The following is a 22373-nucleotide window of genomic DNA, read 5'->3' as shown; positions in this document are numbered from 1 at the left end:
GGCTTGTTAATTATTCATTATAGATGCATATTTTCACCTTGAAGGGTGTACTTGCTTACAACTTTATGTCTCTCTTATCAGTGGATTCCTAAGAAATGGTTTTTGTTGTTGCAGAGGGTATTCCTTCCATCGGAATGTCTCCATTCTCATGTGGTTGGTCAACATGTCAAAGAAATGTTAGAAGGCGAAATGAAGATCATTTTCATTAAATGGATATATTGCTATAATTTAAGCTCTTTCGAGAGAGAACAAAATTGTTCCTTGCTGTGAAATTGTTTGAAATTTGGCAACTTGTGCTTTTGCAGATGACGGAGGCTGACATTTCCATGGTCATTAAAGCTATTGATGCTGGTTTTATACCTGTAAGTTTGAACTCTTTGGTCTTAGCGCAAAACTCTCATACTTTCTCGCACAGAGAAATATCTTCTTGGCAACACAATTAATTATCAGTTTAGTTTTTTCATGTGAAACACTCTTTCAGACCATATTCTTACCTTTCCCCTGATATCTTCCTGTCCATTTTATTAGGCAAGCATGTCATCAAGATTGTGCATTGTGTAGGTAGGTTGTTCATGATGTTTAGGCTTTTCATGTCAAGGAGGTGCTAGTTGTTAGCACTATATGATGTGTATTTATAAGTTTGACGTTCAAATATCTAGAAGAAATTTATAGATAGTGCAAAGTCTCATTATTATATGGTTTTTGACATAGACACCAAAGGCTCAAAAATCCAATAGAAGAACTTGGCGAATAGGAAAAAGTTCTACTACCCAAAGCACTTTCTAGTTTGTAATTTTCGATGATTCTTTGGGGGAGTGTTGTTGGTAATGATGAATCACACTATCTTAATCCCTTTGACATGTTGATCAAGAATTTTGTGCTTTGAGTAGTATGTATATTGTGCTTTCTTTCATTTTCAACTTCTTATATATACATGAGTTTAAGGTGGCTTGTAGGTTGAAGAGTGAGTAGAGCAAGGAGATTAGGTTCACGATGAAGGGATCTGGAAGATCGAAGTAGAGCTAGTGGCTCACTGAGCAAAGTTCTAAGCGACAGATTAGGTAAAAACAACGTACAATTGGACTAGAAGTAGAAAGAAAACAGTTGTGAGAACAGATTTACATAGAAAATGCTTTTACCTAAGATTAGCTCTATTACCTTATAAAAGAACCGGAATATTGAACCCAAAACCCTTAGGATAACGTGTGAAGCAGCGTAGGGTCGTAATAGAACTTTTAGGAAACTTTCTTTCATAAGATATCAGATATTAGATCAGTGAAATAAATTATTACTTTCTAATTTGGCAACTTTGTTATTGCAATTGCTTCGATTTTCTAATTTTGTGACTTAGAATGTTGTAACACGAGTTCATTTGCATTCCAGGTTCTGCATGGAGATGCAGTTCTGGATACATTACAGGTGTGTTTTTCAAGTATAATTGAACATTAACTTGATGATGATCACTGATCATGTACTTAATTCTTTCACTTGTTCAGGAGTGCACTATTCTGAGTGGAGACGTGATAATACGTCATTTAGCAGCTGAACTAAAGCCAGAGTTTGTTGTTTTTCTTGTATCCAACACATCGTTAGGTAGAGCATGCATTTTGATACTGTTCATGCTGGAGATTTGCAAATAAGAATATCTTCAATAAATACAATTTCAAATTAGTTACTCCAAAATATCTCTGTAAAGACATCATCCCAGTGTAGTATGTGAAGGTCCATTTACATTGTTTTTGGAAACATTGCCTTAAAACCTGCAATCTATTTGCATATTGGAAAAAAGACACTATAGATTCTATTTCTAGGTCCATCTCAGTACAACATATTTGCATCTAGGTGCTTTCGAGTCGTGCACAAAATGAATACAGAACCCCCTAACTTGGCCTGACACATAAACTGTTACTGATCATATCATCTTTGAACAACATGAGATTATGTTCTATAAATGTTATCCTATACATCTTGAGCGAAGACAGATGTTCTTGGTGTATATGATCGTCCACCAGTAGAACCTGGCGCTGTACTTATCCGGGAAATAGGTAAATGCTCAATTTTATCCCTAGAGTTGGTTTTATTGTTTTGAATATGTTATTTTTTCCATAAAGCACTTATGATAAGCTAGCTGCATCATATCGGGACGATGTTTACTTGTTGCAGCTGTACGTGAAGATGGAAGCTGGTCGGTAGTGAAACCTAAATTAGAAGATACAAGCAAGCCCGGTCAGTATAATACAACTTAACTTGCATTGTACTATTGCAGAGCAATTTACTTACATGGTAATCCTGAATCTTTTATCAACAGTTGAATTCACGGTAGCTGCACATGATACAACTGGTGGGATGGTAACAAAAATAACAGAAGCTGCCATGATTGCGAAGCTTGGGATTGATGTCTACATAACTAAGGTAATATGTTTTCATGGCAACTAGTTCATCCCAACTAAGCTTAGGATGAGAAACAAATATAACTCATCCCAACTAGTTCATTATTTATTTGAATTGATGCAGGCAGGAACAGACCATTCAGTGAAAGCCCTTAGTGGATTCTTGAAGGGTGGCATACCTGATGACTGGCTCGGAACAGCCATTCGTTACATGAGCTGAGCTAAATCATAGATTGCTCGTGCTGAATACGAGGGTTCAAATCATTTGAAGACAGACATTCCCAAACAGCAAGTTTTCGTTTTATAACGTGCAATCCCTTCCCTTGTGGTCTCTCTATTCATCATTTTCCTTTTCATTTCTCCGATTTTCTGAACTGTACTATTAATTTGTTGATTAATAGTAGTTGTTTTGATTTAAGGAGGCAATATTTTGACTTGATTAAATGTGTTGTAATGTTCAACTCCCTCAACCAAATTATTGTTGATTTTGATCGAATTAACACTTCTATTAATGCATCTCAAGTTGCTTGATGGAAAACGGGATATTTCTTTTGTAACATTTTAGTTATGCTTGCATTAATTATGCAAAGATTATTTCTTATGAATTATTTAATTTTATGTATTAAAAATAGCATACATTGCATAATTTTTGCATTATTAATACACTAGAGTGTATAACTAATGCAAAGACGTATCAAACAAGATACAAGATACTACTAATACAGAAAGTTAATGCATGCATTATTATTTCTAATATACTCTACCAAATGACCCCTAAACATATCGAACGAGGAGATTGACATACTATCTACTTAAGAAAAAAGAGGTTAACCATATGTAGATGCAGGAAAACAGAATTACAAAGGTCTTTAATTCCTACGAAGACAATTTCTAGCTTCATAAAAAGTTGAAGGTACAAAATTGTGTATATGCCAGATTAACTTTTCCACACCACATTTGAAAACGTTTAAAATAAACAGATAAAATTCCAACAAATATTAGAACAACAATCTAACTCAAGGACTATGGATATAGGATCAAATAGAAATTGGGGGCTTGCGTATCGAGAACACTAAGTAGAAGTAGATGTTCTTGAACAAGCTGGTACCGTTTTCCGCTACTGTCATGTCCCTCCTCTCCCTTGGCACATTTTACTTTGGACCAATATCCTTCAGTGCATTAATCTGCTCCTCACCCATGGCAGACATGACAGACACAACAAGGTCTTTACCCTCGGCGAATCCATCCTTGATCTGCACATTTAGCAAATTAGAACTAGTCAGGAAACCTGCAACATTTTCTAGAAGCAGAAGAATTAACAGCTTAACAGAACTCGAAAAAACTCTCATAATATGCACCAACAAAGTGCCCCTTTTTACTAAGTGGAACAACAACAACAACAACATACTTGGTGTAATCCCACAAGTGGAGTCGGGGGAGGGTAGTGTGTACGCAGACCTTGCCCCTACCTTGAGAGGTAGAGATTGGTTCCAATAGACCCTCGGTTCAAGTAAAAACATAACAAAACAGTTCAAAACGAAAACATGAGTGAAGAAGGTAAGGCAATTTTTACTAAACCAACACGGGTTGTGGTGGAGTGGTCAGTACTCCTTTAGCCTTAACCAGAGATCTCGGATTCGAGTGGGGGGTACGGAATCGTCTTTGTTAGGAAACACTTTACACACACCCCCCCACCCACACACACACACAAACGTAGACCTTCCCAAGCACAAATCCGGATTTAGTCGGACACCAATGCAAGTACTGAACAACGGGTGGGAAACCAAAAAAACAATTACTAAATGGGAATCAAATGAATTACGATCTTCTCGCAAACCCACTTAAGCTTCTAAGGGAGTTTGAGCATGCATACTGCAATGACTAAAAATATTTCCACCAGCCTCGAAATATTTACTCTGACTTCAAATTATAACTTGGAAAAAGTGCTGAAAAATTGGATGAGCTAGATCAGCTTACTAACCTGTGAGAGAAGACTCTCATCTGTTGGAAGCCTCAGGTCATCCTTAGTATTACCATTGTCAGTGAGGAGACTCACCTATATTATTATTAATAATAATACACAGATCAGACACTTTCATAAAAAATAACAAAAAAAGAATGTGACTAGGGAATAGAGATATACAAATCCATCCTCAGAGATGTCAATAAGCTGGTAATCCGTACGATTAACATGGGGGACCTGCACAGACACAATCATCATACATGAAACCGATAATGCAAAGATAAGAACATTGTGTAATGGACATGAAGACCTCGAGGAGTACATACATCACAATTGTGTGAAGAGGGAACAATATCCTCAAGTTTCTTGCCAGTGAAGATGTCAATTGCTACAAAGTGACATTTGGCATGTCCATGCTTGCCAGTCTTGGAAGTGGAGACTTCCACAACCTGTAAACAGAAATGTCAAAATTAGCAAACACTGGAAGTACTGAAGGGAAAAATGAGGAACAAAGGCCAAACTAAAATCTGCATTGAAACTAGACGATCAATGAAGAGCTGAAAATCTTTAGAATCCAACCACAAAAGTCAACAACTTAGAACTTTTTGAATCCAACCAAACTAGTCAAAGGCAAAATATATTCACGTGAGAGAAGGATATCAAATCCAATATGAATTTTATTTTAATAAAACTTAAAATCAATAATTTCACTTCCATCAGCTGAAAAATGGTATATCTAGGCCATTGGGCCATTTGTGTACGGTAGGGGTATACATGAGCCATGAGCCGTGAGCTGTGAGCCGTGAGCCGTGAGCCGTGAGCCGTGAGGGGTTATCAACACCAAATCGCAAAGTTGAGGGGTATATCCTCCTTTTCCCTTTTACTTTTGAGTTAATATATCCCTCTTCGCGTAATCTCGTCTCAAATCAAGTACAATAGTCTGTTAATCAATATTATAAAGTACCATAGTCTGTTATTTAACACTATAAAACACTTCAATACTTTCAAAATGTTAATATATTTTTCAATAAGATTTAGTCATTTTACTATCTTACAATAACGAAAAACTTATCTACTTTTAACATATATAGCAAGTAGCTGGATTTAGCCATTGTCGCCGGGATAACTTCAAAAACAGTTTTTTTTAATGACTGTGGTGTACGGGCCAACTTTCCATTAATTCCACCTAATACCTGTCACCTCCTACCAACAACATGTATCAGATAACTTTGTATACTGATAATTAACTACTTCACATTTTGCAGATAAACTACACAAAATCCAATACCAGATCCATGAACTTAATAATAAATTTACTAAATACTGAACCGCAGTTATCATCATATATTAATTTGAACTTCGCTTCAAATCCTGAATCCGTCTCTATTGTACAAATAATCAAAATTACTAACAAAAAAGTAGAATTAGATGCAAAAATGAAACCTTGCAAGGACGAGCTTTGATTACAATGTAACCGTTCTTCCGAATAGTACCAGCTTGTTGAGGGTAAGTTTTGGAAGCTCCGGCATCTGCCTTTGATTCAAATTGGTGCTCTTCGTCAGACATTTTCACTAACAAATAAAGCTTCTCAACACCTGCGCCTCCGCCTAAAGCCCCCTTTTATATTTTTAGGGTTTTCTTAACTTCTCTTCTGCGTTTAAACTTTCTTTTGATGAATATTGAAAAAAATTATACAAATCTTTTATTCTTTTTCAAATTATTAAAAAAAAAATTGTGGAATTTGGATACATACTAAAATATTCCTATACATTGTGTACCGATTTTGGATATATTCCTCAAAGTTTCAATATATTACGTTTCGATTTCAGATATATCGATCAATGTATCAATACCTTGCTTACAGCCTGATACATTACGTAAAGTGATGTATCTGAAAATAGAAGAGTATATATTTTTGTAATTTTTTCAAATGATAAGAAACTTTAGAGAGTATGATAAAATTGATTGTATATTTAAGTAATTTTTTTTCATGAATTAAATTAAATTATTCAAAATGGGTTGGTCATAGATTTTGAAAATATATGTTCTTTATTTATTTATTTTTATTTTAAGAATATGAAACATGACCTTATCACAAAATTAATATTTATATAAGAAAAGAAATGATACTTTTAGTCCTTATATTAATGGTATAATCTGATTTTAGTTTTTGTGTTATCCAAGTTAGCATTGTTATTTTTCAATATATATGTGAGTGAAAAAACTAATATTTTTTTAAAAAAATCTTAACGGAGAGTTCATTGCTAAAAAAGATAATTCAGGTATTTAAAAGTTATTGTTTGAAAAAAAAAAATCAAGAAAAATCAATTATTTATTTCATACATTGTGTGTTTTAGTCCGAACATAGTTTTACACGATAAGAAGTATTCGATTTATTTGATATGAATGCTAGGAATCATGTTCTAAAAGTGGGTTATAATCCATCACAATCATATGAGTATACTTTGAGTTAAATATAATATAATTTATGTGTCTATCAAAGAAAACTTCTTCTTGATATTGGACAAATTATTTGCATATGAAATTGGAATAAGTACTACACTGCGGTAGTCTAGATCCCAATTATTATGCTAATAACATGGGGTATTCATTTTGTATAGTTCAGGAATAATTTTAAATATTTCTTTTAGAATTTAATTAGCGGTTGAGAGAAAAAAATGATAGCAAATTAAATTATTCAATTTGAATAGCATATCAGTGAGAAAAAAAATAGTATATCATATTAAGTACTTTATGTTTTGTTTTGTTTACATAAATGTCAACCACTTTGGCTCACACTACTTGCATCTAGTTCTAATAATTAGAAAAATTATAATTCAACTAACTAATAGTACTTATGTTCATTTAAAGTTAAAGCTAGAGCTTGCATTTAAATCCAATCGAGCAATTCAAATTTATAACGATGAAAAATAATATAATTTTTCAATATATTGTATTATCATAATAATATAATAATTGATAAACTAAATGTGTTGTCTATATAATTGTCTCTCAATTAACAATAGACTTATAATCTTTTAATGATTAATATAATTATTTTTTGTGAGATAATTACATTCACTATTGGTTGGTATCAATTGATGTAACAATGCCATTAAAATTGACTTATATTTTATTTTTTACCTAATTTGATCCGGTTTTTATATAAATTGAAACTTACTTTTCATCTATTAGCCCAACAACTCAGAATATTGATCTCTTCCTTTGCATTCTCAATATTTTTTTATGACATTAATCGAAATAGAAAGAGATGTGGTCGTGAAAGTAAAAAGAGAGAAAGTAAATACGTTTCAAAAGTTTTTTTATTTTTTATGTTATGTTGATCTTTACGAAAGAGAAAAGAACTTTTGGAGTGGGTGTGGCTTGCAAAAACTCCATAGGAAACTATTATTGTAGCTCAAAATTTTAAAATTGCTAGAAAATTGTCTGAAAAGATAAGTACATATTTAGGAAAGTAAGTATGAAATTTAGGGTGAATTGATGTAAGAAAAAAATAATTCTTAAAGTTCATATCAAATCATATAAATTAAGATTGAAAAAGCAACGCTTTAATAAATTCGTCCAACAAATATATACTAGTGCAATCACATAAATAAAATTTGTGAAAGACGGTGTATATATATTCTTATCTCTATCTTACTATTAAATTTGTTCAATCTTAAATTAAAACAATATATAGATTTATATTATTTCTCTTTTAATTTTTTATTTGATGTTCGAAATCCGTATTAGAGTCTTAAACGTGTATAAGTGTTTGTGTTCTACAAGTACCACGTTGGTACATGACACATATAATGGCATTTTCTTACTATACATGCTTTTATGACAGTACCCCACAATATAATTAACTTTATTATACTATATACTTTTTTCTGTCAGAGTATCAACCAATCAGACACAAATCAGAATTCAGAAAGCATCAAATCTTACCTTCCAAAAACTTGAAGGGTTTTTCAGCAAAATACTTTGTTTGCCCTACCCTAAAAAAACACAAAATCATCGACAAAAGTTATGATGGAGTGGTAACCACTCTTTCATCTGTAATTAAGAGGTCTCAGGTTTGAGTTTGCTTGGGTACGAAGTCGTCTTTGTTAAGGAGTACACGTCACCCCTAATGTGGAATTTCCGGGCGCGAATCCAATCTCGATGAATCTGAATTTAATCGGACTCTAATGTGAATAATGAACAGAAGATGAAAAAAAAGAAAAGGAAAACACAAAATGTAACTCCCCTTTGTTCACTTTTACTCTTCTTTCAAAAATAAAATTTTATATTTACTTGTTATTTTTAATATATTAAGAAAAATATTATTGTTTTTCTTATTTTATTTTTAATATTAATTATTTATTTTTTAAAATCTAATACTATATATTAATATGATATTACAGTAAAATATTCATATTAGTTACTTTAATATTTTTTGAAAAAACGTACAAAATTGAAAATGAACGAATAAAAATGAACGGATGAAATATAACGAGCCTCATCCTGTCATCCAGCCCCACACTCTCAATGGGTCCTGCTTTTTTTTTTGTCTATTGTCAATTTGTCCTACAACTCTAGAAGTAGCATTGTACTTCTTTTCATGTCTTAATTTATGCAAATATTTACAGTAAAAAAATTATAATCTTCAACTTCTAACTTCGAATTTTTTAAAATAAAGTAAAAAAGAAAAAGAAGAAAATAATATTTAGTAGCTCATATATAAGATTTATAATTTAATTATATATTTCAAATAAATTAATCAAGTAGGATGATTTTGCTAGCTTTTAGAAATTAGAAAGTATAAACAATATTTAGATAAAATATATTTAAATTCTAAATATTTTTTGCAAGAAGCCAACCACAATTTCAAGTTCAAGATTTTTTTTAAAAGGAAAAAAGTATGTAATTTTTATAATCAAACTCTCATTAAAAATTATCGTATTCAAGTAATTTATATATAATAGTATTGTATATTTGTTATTGGACTCAGACTAATAAAAAATTGTACTAAATTTTTTCAATTTTAAAGTTAAATGTTCTACCAAAAGTGTTTTCATTTATTAAGGAAGAAAATGTCCTTATCACCAAGGCACCAACCACTATTTTTGGTTGTCTTTTAATTTAGAGTGAATATATAAAACAAATCTAACTTATCATCATGGCATGAGTTTCATATCTAGATTATTAATTGTTTACAAAATTAAGTTATTCATATTAAAATATTTTTAGAGAAATATATCATGATATATGAACATCACATTCTAAAAGTTTCTCTAAAGAGTTTCAAGTTACAACACGTTAGTACACATGAAGAAATTGTGTGAATGAGATAACATCCCCTTTTAAAAAAAGTCCATAAGTTATTGAGCATTGACAAAATCCCAAATCAACCATAATGCCAATTGGACTCATATTTTTTTTGTTTAAAAAAATTCAGTTTTTGCATGTCTCTCAACAAGTTATCATAAATATTTTGTCATATATTCAGCTAGGTGAATTTTCTCAAGAAAAAAGCTATACTCCAAAATATAAATAAAAACACTCAATAATTTAGAAATGAAAACTAGTAAAACAATGATAGTTTAACATTTTATGAGATTCACTCTTTCCAAAAAGAAGCCACAGCTTATTAAATTAGAGAGAGACAGAAGTAACAAAAGGAAAAAAAAAACAACAAAAATTGTAGTGAAGTGATCTCAGATTTGAATTCCTTAGATATAGAATTACCTTTGTTAAAAATCGTTTTACCCCTAATATAAAATTATCTAATGTAAATTCATATTTAATTGAACTTCAATATAGGTGTCGAACACAGAATAAGGAAAAAAGGGTAACAAAAGCAAAAAGAAAAGAGATGTGATGTTGACAAATAATCATGTCACTGTTGGTTTGTTTGTGTGATAGATTTCTTATCTGGGATCTCTCTCTCTACAGAATATAGGTCTATACATTTAGAAGCTCCCCTACCCCCCTCCAACCCCCTACCCCCACACCCCACACCCCCAAAAGCTCACACACAAAACACCTTCTTTTTCTCTGTCCTAAAGAACCTTTCTTTCAGTGAGGCTTTGGCCCCTAAGGTTGAAAATGATAAAGCTCTAATCTTTTTCTTCAGTTTTATAAGGATCTTACCTTCTTCAATGTTCTTACCAAAATAACCATCTTTGTATTTCATTAATATTAATTTTACTTACTTTTTTTTTTGTGTGTGTGGCTAATTCTCCATGATTCTTGAAAAGATGTAATTTTTCAAGAAAGGGGTTCTTGAGGAGATGGGGGTCTGAGGTAAAATCTTTACATTTTGTAGATTTATAATTGTTTTACTTTAAGACCTAGGACCATATCAATTTTTTCTATATTTGATTTGTTTTAATATTCAATTAATCATTTTTGTGTTAATTTATTCAAGTTTTTATACTATCTGTAATAACAGTTGTGGGGTTCTGAAGTTATTGTTTCTGTTTTTCTAGTTTTTATACATCTCACATGCTATGTTGCCTTATTTACTAATTTGGTTATGGTTTTGGATTTGACAAGTGATCTTTTTTTAAAAAAAATAATAAAAATTTGAGATCTTTTCCAGCTTCATTAACTGATGTAAGTTGGTTTCTTAGTCTAAATTAATGGGGCATTAATAATGAAATGCCTTCTAGTTTGATAGTTTTGGTTGAAGGATTTGAATTGCATCAGTTAATGTTGACGTTTTATTAGCAGAAGTGCTTGCATTGGCTTGTTTTTGTGATTATTGGACTGTTTTTTTGTGACCTTCAAATACATTTACTGGTGCAAGATTATCCATGTTCATTACTAGATTATGATACACTAATAATTGAGGAGTTTTGGATTCAAGTGTTGCTGGTAGGAAAATGTCTAGATTGGCACCCAAGGGTGTGGCCTGGGGGTCAGTGACGTGGGTTGAGGACCATGAGGTCTCATGTTCAAATTCTAGCAGAGGCAAAGAAAAAACACTAGGTGATTTCTTCTCATCTGAGTTAGTAACTCACCTGTTGCTGGTGGGAGGTGTCAGGTATTCAGGGAATTAGTTGAGGTGCGCGAAAGCTGGTCCTGACATCACCGGTTATAAAAAAATGTCTAGATTAGCTGCGATATTGGTTGTTTTCTGTTACTGTCTTACTTGTTTCCTCTTCTATTCTTGGTGATTCCAGTGAAGTATGCTGGACTGTTGAGTTGGTTGCCTGTAACCCTGTGCTATATCGAGCGAGTGACTCAAAAAGAGTGTGTTGACTTACAGCTATAGGAAGAGTGATCATAAACAGTTTACTCAATTAGATGTATAGCTTAGCAAGTCCTTATAGGGAAAAATGCTCCTTTTTTTCCTCATTTGATTGGTATCAGAACAGTCTGGTGCAAGTTTACTTGGTAGACATACTATTATCTTCCCATGTTTCCACGTCTAAATGATTACAACCATGTGAAGAGATTAAGGAGTCATAGAGAAGTGTTGAACGGTTGAAAGAGCATCTTAAAATCTCCATTGATATAATCTTGTGTGTTCTTACCTGGCATCATCGATTCATCATCTCCAAAATCACTCATATGAGTCTTGAGAAAGCTTCACGGGGAAGACTAATATAAAGTGAGAAAGTCATCCACTTAAAGCAGAATACGAATTGCTTTCTTTTATGTTGTTCTGGCTGAAGTAAAGTAAAATCTTCAGAGAGAGTACAATATGTTCAAAATGCAAATTTGATATGCAGAGATTGGCACCTAAACTATGTGAGATTTGAGTGGCATTGTGCCAATGATGTCATTATATTGAGTGCAACATAAATATTGCATCCGCCAGTTAACATATGCTGTCTTACACTTCCCGTCAGTTCACTATACCTGCCATGTAATGCTGATTGCTAATACTGATGCTATTCAGCTTGTTAAACGTTTGAAGGATGTACTGGTCCATAAAACAGTCTGAATATCGGATGTGTTGCGCTCTTTCATTATTAATAATGGTTATTTTGCATAATTCCTTACTCTGTTTGGTTTTATTTATATGATTTGGTTCCTACTGTCAGCAGGAATGGTAGCACAAGCCCATTGTAAAGGCTATGTACCAGCTTATTACTCCATGAGCTACCTTAGCGAGGATTTAAACAATAGATGGCCCCTACATTATGGAGAGAAAATCTTCACAAACGCTCAATACTGTAATGGTTTCATGCCAAGGACTACGATAGATTCAGATCCTGGATATGATAAGGATGTTCTAAAGCAGAAAATACTTGAACACGAGGAAACATTCAAGAATCAGGTAATTCTATCTCTACTGGTCAACATTCATTTTTCTGTTAAAGTTATAAGTTCTATATTTAGTTTTATACTGGTCCTCTGGCATTTTCCAGCTTGCTGCAAAATGTCTACTTATGTAAATCTTTGCTCGTAGGTATTTGAACTTCATCGCCTTTACAGAACTCAGAGGGACATGATGCATGACATTAAAAGGACGGAATTGCATAGACCTTGGACATCAATGGAGCCATCATCTTCATCAAACATTCTTGGATCCCATCTACTACCTAAAGATGCTTGGAAAGGCCATACCAACAGCTTCCCCTTTGCAAATTCAAGTTATGCTAGACCATCTATGTCTGGTACTGAAATTGTAAATTCTCCATTCAGTTCTTCAAAAGCGAATGATGTACAGTCTGGTCACGGTCAAATGCAAAATGGTTGCTCTTCAAAGATCTGTGAATCTTTGGATGCCAGGCCCTCAAAATTACAGAAGAAGATGTTCGATCTTCAACTTCCAGCTGATGAGTACATAGATACTGATGAAGTTGAGCAGTTGCGAGATGATGAAGGATCGTTCTATCCAAGTTCCCGTGCTAATGGAAATGATAAAGTTTCCCAAGAGAGTTGTACAAGATTATTCCCTGGTGCTGGTACAAAGAGTGATAAAAAAGATGCTTCAGCATCCCATTCGTGTTTCAGAAGCTCAGTCAGGTTGGCTGATCTCAATGAACCAGCTCAGCCTGAAGAAGCAATCTCATTGCCTGTTGATTTTCTTGGATATGGTAATAGTCATAAGGAGACAAGAAGGCTAAATGCTTCCGCTAACTCAAATCCAGCATTTGTGGCTTTGCCTAGAGAAACCACATGGAACTCCCATCATACAAGCCTTGGTAAAGGCAAAGAGAGGGACTGGTTCCCTTCCACATATGAAACAGGTAAATAATACCTGTGGTATATACAACTGCCAGAGTTTTCGTTGTCTGCGCCTATCTTGACTTGGTTGCTTCCACATTAAAATTTCCTTCTTTTATGGATTTTCGTGATGGTATGTCAAATGTTTCCTTACTTTTGCTGTTTTGCAGGTAAAGTCGAAGGTAGCTTGACTCCAGTACCTCATAGTTTTTCACACAACAAGTTCCCTACACCACGCCAACTGGCACAAGTAATGCTTGATAAAGCCTTTCTACGTCCTGGAGTTCAATCACCTCACTATTTCAAGGATGACCTATGGAAAGAGAGAGTGGGGCATGGTCCAGAGACCTTCCACGGAAATCATGAGAAGTCCGAATATACCTATGGGAGACCATTTATCACTTCTCGGACAGCTAGTCCATATCCATTCGCTAATTCCTCAGAGTTTACTGATTCATGGTCGCACACACTCTCTTCTTGGGGTAAACCAAGTGGCTTTGCTGCAAGGCTATCATCAGGACATACAAACCCGTCATTGATCTCATGTGCCATGGTTGGTAAGATCCCGAAATCACCTCAATGCCATGATATTTTTGGAGACAAGTGGCATATTGATGGCAGTTCTAGATCAAATTTAGGTGAGGCTACTAATTTCTCCATCAGGAATGGGTTTTACCATGGGTCCTCATCTGGGCCCAAAGAATCAACCCGTTGGTTCTCTGTTGCTTTTGACTCTGAGAAGCAAAACAAGAGTGACAATTTGACATCTGACCGCTCCTTTAACAATGGGTGTGAGAAATTTCCTATTACCTCCAATAATATGGACTTGATATCAGAAAAAGGTTTCGATTTGAATGTACTAGCAAAGGATTCAGTAAATGAGGAACTTGCCAGCAGAGATCTTGAGTTGGTTGATGAAAAACGAGAGCCTCAAGACTGTAAACCAGTGTTGCCGTGGCTTAAAGCTAAACCAAGTTTCAAAAATGAGAGTACAGATACCATGAATGGAATGGTTGAAGCCTACACAAACTCACCTATCTGTGGAAATGGCCCATTGGAAAGTTTCAGCGACGTCTGCAATGCGCAGAATATTGCACCAGCAATGATAGATCTTAACATGAAGGCCTCAAAAGAGTTGGGGGAAACCCGAAGTGTCAGGAAAATTCTGGGGGCTCCAATTCCTGAAATTCCATGTGCTTCCAAAAATGAGTCGTCTTCATTTGTTTCCACGTCTGCTACTCTTTGTTCCTCACCCATAGAAGAAAACAGCAGACACGAAGAGAGGAGAATAGTGATTGACATTAACATAGCTTGTGACCTTTCTATGGTTGAGCCCGAGAAACAGGTTGTCATGGAAGCAGTTGTTGCTGAGACAGCAATGGAAACAAAAGCTACCATTATCAGAAATTCCTTCGATTTGAACTCATGTATTACTGAAGATGATGATTCATTCTTTGTCGAAAGCGATAATGTCAGTGTGAGGACTGTCGTCGAGATAGATTTGGAAGCTCCTCCTGTTCTGGAAACTGAGCTAGACAATTTGTCTAAAGAAAATGGCAAACAAAAAGAAGCATCTTTGCAGTTGCCTGAACACAAACCTGAGCAAACACAGGATGAAGTTGTCAGGGTCGCAGCGGAAGCTATAGTTTCCATTTCATCATCCAGTCAAATAGACACCATCTGCAGTGATCCATCTGATAATCTTCTGGGATCCCTAGGTTGGTTTGTTGGCATAGTCGTTTCTTTTGAGAGTGAACTTGAGAGCAAGTCTAAAGAAATAATAGTCGAGGATGCTATGATTGTTGCGCGACCTACTACTACCATGGAGATGGATTACTTTGAGGCAATGACATTGCAGCTAGAAGAGACTAAGGAACAAGACTACCTGCCCAAGCCTTTTGTTCCTGAAGTCCAACCAGTGGAAGATGCAGGAGCCACTTCACTAACAAACCGAACCAGAAGAGGACAAGGAAGGTGGGGAAGACAGCGGAGGGACTTTCAAAGGGATATCCTTCCCGGGTTAGCTTCCTTGTCAAGGCATGAAGTGACTGAAGACATTCAGACCTTCGGAGAGTTGATGAGAGCTACAGGTCATTCTTGGAACTCGGGATCGAAGAGAAGGAATGGAGGTACGAGGGGAAGGCGGAGGATGGTGATTGAGACCACCCCTGTCACTGTGTCAACCCCATTAAGCCCTCCTCTAAAGCAGAATTTGAGTAACATTGTATCCAGTTTGGAGGACAAAAGCCTAACAGGGTGGGGGGGGAAGACGACTAGACGTCCGAGGAGGCAAAGATGCCCTGCAGATCATCCTCCTGCTGTCCCATTTACTAAAACTATGTGAATGAGGCTTTAATTCATCACCTTCATGATTATTACAACACATTAGGGACTTTGTTTATGAATTTCAGGTGTGAAGTTGTTAGCTATGGGTTTCCTTGTACATGTTTTGGTAGCACATAATTTGAGACACCATCATGATGTGATGCCCATTGGGTTATTGATTCTGTATTCAGCATAATGTCTTCTGGATCAACAGCACTCCCAAATGCATCTTTTGGATTTATTTAGAAAAGAATCATAATTTTATGTCAATGGAAGTATTATGGAATACTTTTTTTTTGTTCTGCCACAATGGGGGCAGATTAAGGGTGTATTTGGTAAAAGGAAAATAAATCATTTTCTGGCAATTAAAAATCATAAATTTTTTTCGTTAAAAATCTAAATGGAATTTGTATGTGCACCAAAAAGCTAGTGTAATAGAGTTTGATATAATATTAAAATTGACTTCCTTTATTCAGAATCTGCAACTTCTAAATTCGATATTGGCAACTACATATAATTTCTTTTTTACATATTAATTTTGTGCTTAAACATTAAAAATGCATGTTTTATTCCTACTCAAAGTCCGAGCTAAGGTGTCCAAGTGAAAAACACAAGCATAACTCTAAGAAACCGCTTATGACTTTTAACTTAAAAACAAGAGGCTGGTTATTCTTGGACCAATATTCAGAAGGTCAAGTCTTCATTTAGGACTCAAATGACATATCTAGAAGGGAAAATGTTGCAGAAATAAAAAATTTTATTGCCATTAGCTAGCACAGGACTGGACATATGGTTGCATAAATAAATCAAATTACAGACAAAGTTAGCTAAATACACTGCTAATATTGCACAAAACAATTACAGCCTCTGTACAAACAAATTTAAAGTGCGATAAAATGATAAACAAATTCCACAATCTTACTACAGCGTCTATTTTCTTCTTTTATCGGATGAAGTTTGAGACTATGGTCTCTGATAAACATACTTGGTTCTAGGATCCACAATTAGGCCCTTCCCTCCATTCACTTCCAAATCATGCCTGCAACAGAAACATGATTATCAGTCCATTTAATCTACTCGATTCTGTTCCTTATATTGCAGGAAACGACAGCTCTACAAGTAAAGAACTGGACGACGTTCAGAGAGATGAATTCAGACAAGAACCAGACTTTTTTATTTGAGCTGCTCCAGCCTCCCACACTGAAGATCTCATTTGTCTTGGACAAATACATAGAGATCTTTGAGGGACTACGGAGGGACTCTCGATCTTTTGTAGGATTCCTTATCACAAATTCCCTAGGCAGGGTCAAGTTTCATGAATAAATTATTGAATAAACAGGGATACTAAGTGCAGTATTTCCCTTGTAGGAGTCTGAATATCTATTTCTGAGCTTTAAAGATGCTATTTTTGCAAATTAGATATCAATTATATCACACCTTTCTCAATGGAGCTACTGACAATGTGTAAAACTTCTGCTGTTTTCACACTGGAAATTCATAATTATGATCAGAAAAATGAATGATTACTTAACTGGAATACAAAATCAGGAATAGTCAGCTGCTCACGAGGAACATAGCGGAATAGTTGCAGAAGACGATCTACATATACTACTTTCTTCCATACCTGAGAATTAGTGCAAAAGGAAACAAGTCTTCAGAAAAAAGAATGAAATCCACATTGTAATGCAAGAATGACATTAGAGAGAAGACAGAGAGGAGGATAATAGGACCGTGAGTACCACATTATCCACACAGAGTTGTAAACCAAAAACTGCACTCTTCAGTCCAAAAGTAGGGTGAAGAACATATATCGCCTGCCCAGATAAAAAGGAGATTTAGAATACAGAAAGTCAACTACTTGTATGATAGCAAGTAAAAACATTGGGGAACCATGGCACAAGGGGAACAGAGGAGAAGCATTGCATACATGAAGGTTGTGCTGGTGCTTGCGACCAAGAATTTGTTGTATCCTCTTCATTAATCCTAGATCTGGTTGCCTGTTTTGGTACAACAAAATAATATCTATAAAAATCACAAAACAAAATAGAACTGTAAGGTAGGAAGGAGCATATATTATATAATATTACCCAAGAAAAGAACAAAATACACATTCGATGTTTAACCTTTAACTTTTATTATTTGGACAAGTCCATAAAACAGATAATTCACCAAAAAAGTAAAAGAAGAAATTTATTCATCGTACTGAGTAAGGGGGACAGGCCAATGTGAGAAAGGATGATACTCACATCTGTATAGTTGCAGCAGAATGGAAGTACACAATAGAGTAAGGTTTCTGTATCAATGGTTCAAATTCCTGCAAATTGACATATAATGTAATCTTTTACAGAAAACTTATGCAGTTATATCAAAGATGACAAATAATTGAACAGCTCAATAGATATGAACAATAGATCATATCTAACCTATATTTTTGGCGGCGGAGGGAAAGCAAGTAAGTATCACATACCTTTACAACATGGATAATAAATCTCTCCAGATCAAGACATCTTAGCAGGAAATGTGCCCCCACAATAACCATTACTGGACGGCCTTCACTGTCAACCCCTCCTCGGTAGCTGAAACGAAGTCAATTGTGACATGGAAGTTGAGCAATATGACACAGTTCATCTGAGCTTGTTCCTAACTATGTCAACGAGACTTTGCTAGTTGTTCGTAAGATGAAAAATCAATCAAACCACTTTGTACACAAACAAGTACATATTTGGACAACTGGACACAGATATTTCATGTATTTTAGGTACCATGGACTAATAAATAAAGTCTGCAGAGACATATATACAGCAAAGATGCTTACACAATTTTCATTTCTGCAATTTCTGAAAAATTCAGAGTATTTGCTTTTGTAAGATATCTAGAATGAAGCGAATATTCTTCTGCAGCTGACAAAGGAGGTCCTGCGACGTCACCATATCCAAACATTTTAAAGAAGTTCCAGCTAGTTTGAGCTTGGGCAGTTTTTTCCCATTGTTCTCTCCGTCGCTGATCTGGGTCCTTGATCAGGGACATAAAAGCAGGATCCAGAAAAGCATCCAAATAGGATGAGCTCCTACTTAAGAAAAATCATTTCATTAAGGCTTGATGATAAAAAAAATAAAGGCAATCCTTAACAAATAAGACTAGAATGTAGAAAGAAGACAAAATCCATCAAAACATGAACATGTTCATCCAAGTAATATTCCACTGTGAAAGTAACAAGAAGTTTCCTGTATTAATGGCATTTGTTTTTGAAATTTACCAGCGCAAGTGATGCTGAGCTCTAATTACAAGGATAGTTGCTTGACAGTGCCTCACTTCTAATGGGATACGGATAATATTAAAATTGTAATAATTTGGGTTATTTTATTTATCGTTTTAATAATGTACAAACAGAAATAACAGCATACCCAGCGTAATCCCACAAGTGTGGATGCACAATTCGCCACTAACCTGGTCAAACCAACATTACTGACAGACAAATCAACAGAGGCCTGGGAAATCCTTGGATTGGACTTTTTGGCATTTGGTAACGGTTTTATCCTAATTTTACGCTCATCTATAGTTGTCTCCCCATTTTCATCCCCAACATCTGCAGGCAGTTTTAGAAGGGCAACTTCCTCCTCATGCTTATCCCGAGGAAAATAGAGTGGAAGCAATCTGCAGAGTAAAGGTACGTATGAATTAATACCACTCGAAAGATGGATGGTTGGACTTCCCAAAGAAATAGGAACTGAAGGAATTCCTTCCTCCGCTATCTACTAGAAAATTGATGTACTAAGAATACCTTTTGTAAATCTCTGTATCTTGTGATGTAGTAGTACAGAAAACAATTGCCTCTACTTTATCTTTCTGTTTCTCACTGAACCGCCTTACAGTTCCTAATCAAAGTGAAATAAAGATGTCATCATGAAAACGTGGAACAAAATATTGGAAGCAAAAACATTGGAATACAAGTTAAAAACATATTTATAATGGAGATACAATAGCATTAATGCAACAGAGAAAACAGAGTAATGTATACCTGCAACTTGAACATCAATTATGAAACATTAATAGAGAAATTATGAAAATAGCCAACAAAGATATCTCACTTATTGCCACATGAGCAGCTGGTTCTCGTGGGTAACTTTTCGCTTCTGTATATATACAGCCCATAGCAATGCTGCATCCACATGATACAATGAGGTTACATCAACTTACAAATATTTAAACCTTGAAGTCAAAACTCAAGATCAGTTTTTTTTTATACTGAGAAATACCTAAGGGCTAGGGGCACATGGTTTAAAGATCGGTGATTAATGAGTCCACTCCTTTACCCTCTCCAATTAATTCCCGGACCTCTTATCTGTGGCAGAGCTCAAGCTCATGACGTGGGCCTAACCCACACATCACGTGTTGTGCTCTTACTACTAGACCAAAGTCCTAGGGACAAGATCAGTCTTTTATATTTTCGCTTCTTTTTTCTTTTCCTTTAATAACATCAGGGAACTAAAATGTAACAGATGAAATTACAACAATCAGACAACCTCTTGAGCCCATTTTCTATAAGAAGCTCAAAGCAAGAGCGATAGCAATGGCTTAGCGCATTCTCTGCAGCAGTATGGTATTTTACAGCATACTTGGGACCAACAGTATGTATGACCCTCCTGCACAATGCAAGAATAAAATGAACATGGGGTCAATAGTTAGAAAATGCTGCACAACTTCCACTAATGCTAGTATCGTGATAAATGATAATGTAAAACAAAGTCAACACTTAATGTTTCTTGCTTTTAACTTTAACAGACCATAGCAGTTTAAACGGTGATACAAAAATACAGCTAACCTAAACAACCATGATCCGGATCTTGGAAATTAAAACATTAAGTGAAGTTGCTCTTCCTTTATTTTTTGGTTGGGTACATATGTGTGAATCACTCTGTTCTTATCAGCAAAGTTAAGGTGCCAAGATTGCTTCAATTTTCATCAATAGTTGAGGTGTGAAAATTAAAGCAAATATAGTGGACCGGCATTGACTATTGAAATAGGCAGTAATAGTGGCCTAATGATTTCAATGAATGGATAAGCACTTTGAAAGTTCAGTTAAAAAAAAAAAACTGAATTTATTAAACTACTACTATACTGGATTCTTATTTCAGAAAATCCAAACGAGTCAAACTGTTTGTTCATACTGAAATTTCTTGAGAATATGTCAAATATTAGTGCAACTTAGCTGGCACATGGGATTTTCCTAACCAACACACTTTCTATTGTTCTACGACAACTCCATAGAACATACAATTATGGATCTCTTTACATGTTCAACGAGTGCAGTAACTATCCAATGGAGAATCTCCAAGCTCCATCTGAGAAGTATATTTCTCAGAGTACATGCTCCTTTTATGTACAGCCAGCTTAGTTGGGTTCACAGGGTTCTCCCTTTTTCTCTCTTTTTATACTGAAAAAATGGATATCTAAGAAAACGGCTAAATTTCCTTATTTGAACTTAAAGAGAAATATATTTCACATCAACAAATAGAAGAATTAGGTTACAGATTTAACAAAGAAAAACAAAAGATAATACTTAGGATGGGTATTTGTTACAAGTGAGAACATTGTAGTACATTGATTAACTTCTAGTGCAAGCAGAAATATGAAAATAATGGAAAAGCTTGTTGCAAAAGTTCTGAGAAAAACAACCCAGTATACCCACCTAGCAGGAAGATCATAAGCATTTGTAACTTTTGCCATTCCTGTTCGGCAGCCTCCCTATGAAGGAAAAGTAAACCATCTATTAGTATTTCAACATCACTGTCACCAGTTGAATAGAACAGAATAAATTTTAAAAAGTGGGAGATAACTTTCTTAAGTTAGAAGAAGGAATGAACAAACTGGAACTTCAACAGTTCGCACAAGTCATACTCTAACTTCTATTTGCACGAAAGAACCTACCAATGTGGTACACTCTTCTGCAAGACCAGGTCCAGCTGAAGCATGCAATCCTGGGCTGCTGTGAGCTTCGTCTAAGTTCTTTTGACCACCAAAAAAGAGGTATAAATCTCATGTTGAAGAGTATAGATCAATAAATGATACACCATATAAATGTCTACATAAAAATATAAAAATAGGTGAAACCATATCTTATATCTCCCATCACATTGTTTGTCCACATAATGTTCAGGAAAGTGAACAAGACATTTATGGGACAAAATAAAAAAAACTACATGTTTCAATATCTAGACAGTTCTAAACTTGAAATTCCCAAAAGAACACAGATTCTACATGCCTTTGCTACCAAAATCAACATGTTCACACTTATCAACTTTTATGCTAACCCACCTACCTACCTCATTCTTTCAGAGAAAAGAAAAGAAAATTTAAGATTATGTTTTGGACATTGAGTCTCAGTTCAAGAATAAGCGACAATTTCAGTCATCCCCTTGCTTAATAAAGTTAGTCGAAGTTCACTTAAATCAGAGCATACACAGATGAGATAATCTGTTGGCTTCAAGGACTGAAAACCTTCAAAAAAAATAAAATGGAAGTGTAGC

The 22373-nt window shown here is 34.8% G+C and overlaps 4 protein-coding genes across 9 annotated transcripts in view; 2 read left to right on the top strand and 2 right to left on the bottom strand.

Moving 5' to 3' along the window:
- The window catches only part of LOC125828165 (isopentenyl phosphate kinase), a 295006-nt gene extending 292219 nt beyond the window's left edge, over positions 1-2787 (top strand). For 2 of the 3 annotated variants that reach the window (XM_049507486.1, XM_049507485.1), the window contains exons 5-12: positions 115-176; positions 306-362; positions 1384-1419; positions 1497-1574; positions 1979-2045; positions 2164-2226; positions 2309-2412; positions 2515-2787. In XM_049507486.1, coding sequence (XP_049363443.1) covers positions 115-176; positions 306-362; positions 1384-1419; positions 1497-1574; positions 1979-2045; positions 2164-2226; positions 2309-2412; positions 2515-2610 — 563 coding nt within the window. In that variant the 3' untranslated portion in view covers positions 2611-2787. The remainder of the gene's footprint in view (positions 1-114; positions 177-305; positions 363-1383; positions 1420-1496; positions 1575-1978; positions 2046-2163; positions 2227-2308; positions 2413-2514) is intronic. The other variant, XM_049507482.1, reaches the window with a different exon arrangement.
- Positions 2788-3372: 585 nt separating this feature from the next.
- Positions 3373-6039, bottom strand: LOC125828189 (eukaryotic translation initiation factor 5A-4-like). The gene is made up of 5 exons (XM_049507511.1): positions 5797-6039; positions 4680-4802; positions 4534-4590; positions 4372-4446; positions 3373-3643 (listed from the first exon to the last, which is right to left on the bottom strand). The coding sequence occupies exons 1-5, from the start codon at positions 5917-5919 to the stop codon at positions 3542-3544; spliced, it is 480 nt and encodes a 159-aa protein (XP_049363468.1). The 5' UTR covers positions 5920-6039; the 3' UTR covers positions 3373-3541.
- Positions 6040-10350: 4311 nt separating this feature from the next.
- LOC125828126 (uncharacterized) lies at positions 10351-16042 on the top strand. Of its 2 annotated transcripts, XM_049507431.1 has the most exons (4): positions 10351-10644; positions 12396-12628; positions 12761-13544; positions 13692-16042. In XM_049507431.1, exons 2-4 carry the CDS (start codon positions 12398-12400, stop codon positions 15863-15865), a joined length of 3189 nt encoding a protein of 1062 aa, XP_049363388.1. In that variant the 5' UTR covers positions 10351-10644; positions 12396-12397; the 3' UTR covers positions 15866-16042. The 2 variants fall into 2 exon arrangements, with proteins under 2 accessions (XP_049363388.1, XP_049363389.1); XM_049507432.1 differs by lacking the exon at positions 10351-10644 and having other exon boundaries at positions 12787-13544.
- Positions 16043-16545: 503 nt separating this feature from the next.
- Positions 16546-22373, bottom strand: part of LOC125828141 (uncharacterized) — a 192665-nt gene continuing 186837 nt past the window's right edge. For 2 of the 3 annotated variants that reach the window (XM_049507454.1, XM_049507453.1), the window contains 13 exons: positions 21775-21852; positions 21536-21591; positions 20370-20489; positions 19935-20005; positions 19628-19721; positions 19294-19500; positions 18662-18916; positions 18314-18422; positions 18093-18160; positions 17774-17843; positions 17586-17660; positions 17379-17470; positions 16546-16885 (listed from right to left, as the gene is read on the bottom strand). In XM_049507454.1, coding sequence (XP_049363411.1) covers positions 16810-16885; positions 17379-17470; positions 17586-17660; positions 17774-17843; positions 18093-18160; positions 18314-18422; positions 18662-18916; positions 19294-19500; positions 19628-19721; positions 19935-20005; positions 20370-20489; positions 21536-21591; positions 21775-21852 — 1371 coding nt within the window. In that variant the 3' untranslated portion in view covers positions 16546-16809. The remainder of the gene's footprint in view (positions 16886-17378; positions 17471-17585; positions 17661-17773; positions 17844-18092; positions 18161-18313; positions 18423-18661; positions 18917-19293; positions 19501-19627; positions 19722-19934; positions 20006-20369; positions 20490-21535; positions 21592-21774; positions 21853-22373) is intronic. The other variant, XM_049507455.1, reaches the window with a different exon arrangement.

The sequence above is a fragment of the Solanum verrucosum genome, unplaced genomic scaffold (assembly GCF_900185275.1).
Source record: "Solanum verrucosum unplaced genomic scaffold, falcon-dt-bn FXZP01000053.1, whole genome shotgun sequence".
Lineage (NCBI taxonomy): Eukaryota > Viridiplantae > Streptophyta > Magnoliopsida > Solanales > Solanaceae > Solanum > Solanum verrucosum.
Note: the sequence above shows the minus strand (reverse complement) of the source record. Positions and strands in the feature narration are given on the sequence as shown.

What these genes read in the sequence shown, in the direction of transcription:
- LOC125828189 (XM_049507511.1), bottom strand. Translation starts at nt 5,919, where the DNA reads ATGTCTGACGAAGAGCACCAATTTGAATCAAAGGCAGATGCCGGAGCT. An exon ending in CCTCTTCACACAATTGTGAT is followed by an intron (nt 4,591 to 4,679) that starts GTATGTACTCCT and finishes GTGTCTGTGCAG; the next exon opens with GTCCCCCATGTTAATCGTAC. An exon ending in ATGAGAGTCTTCTCTCACAG is followed by an intron (nt 3,644 to 4,371) that starts GTTAGTAAGCTG and finishes CTAAATGTGCAG; the next exon opens with ATCAAGGATGGATTCGCCGA.
- LOC125828126 (XM_049507431.1), top strand. Translation starts at nt 12,398, where the DNA reads ATGGTAGCACAAGCCCATTGTAAAGGCTATGTACCAGCTTATTACTCC. An exon ending in AGGAAACATTCAAGAATCAG is followed by an intron (nt 12,629 to 12,760) that starts GTAATTCTATCT and finishes CTTTGCTCGTAG; the next exon opens with GTATTTGAACTTCATCGCCT. An exon ending in CCCTTCCACATATGAAACAG is followed by an intron (nt 13,545 to 13,691) that starts GTAAATAATACC and finishes GCTGTTTTGCAG; the next exon opens with GTAAAGTCGAAGGTAGCTTG.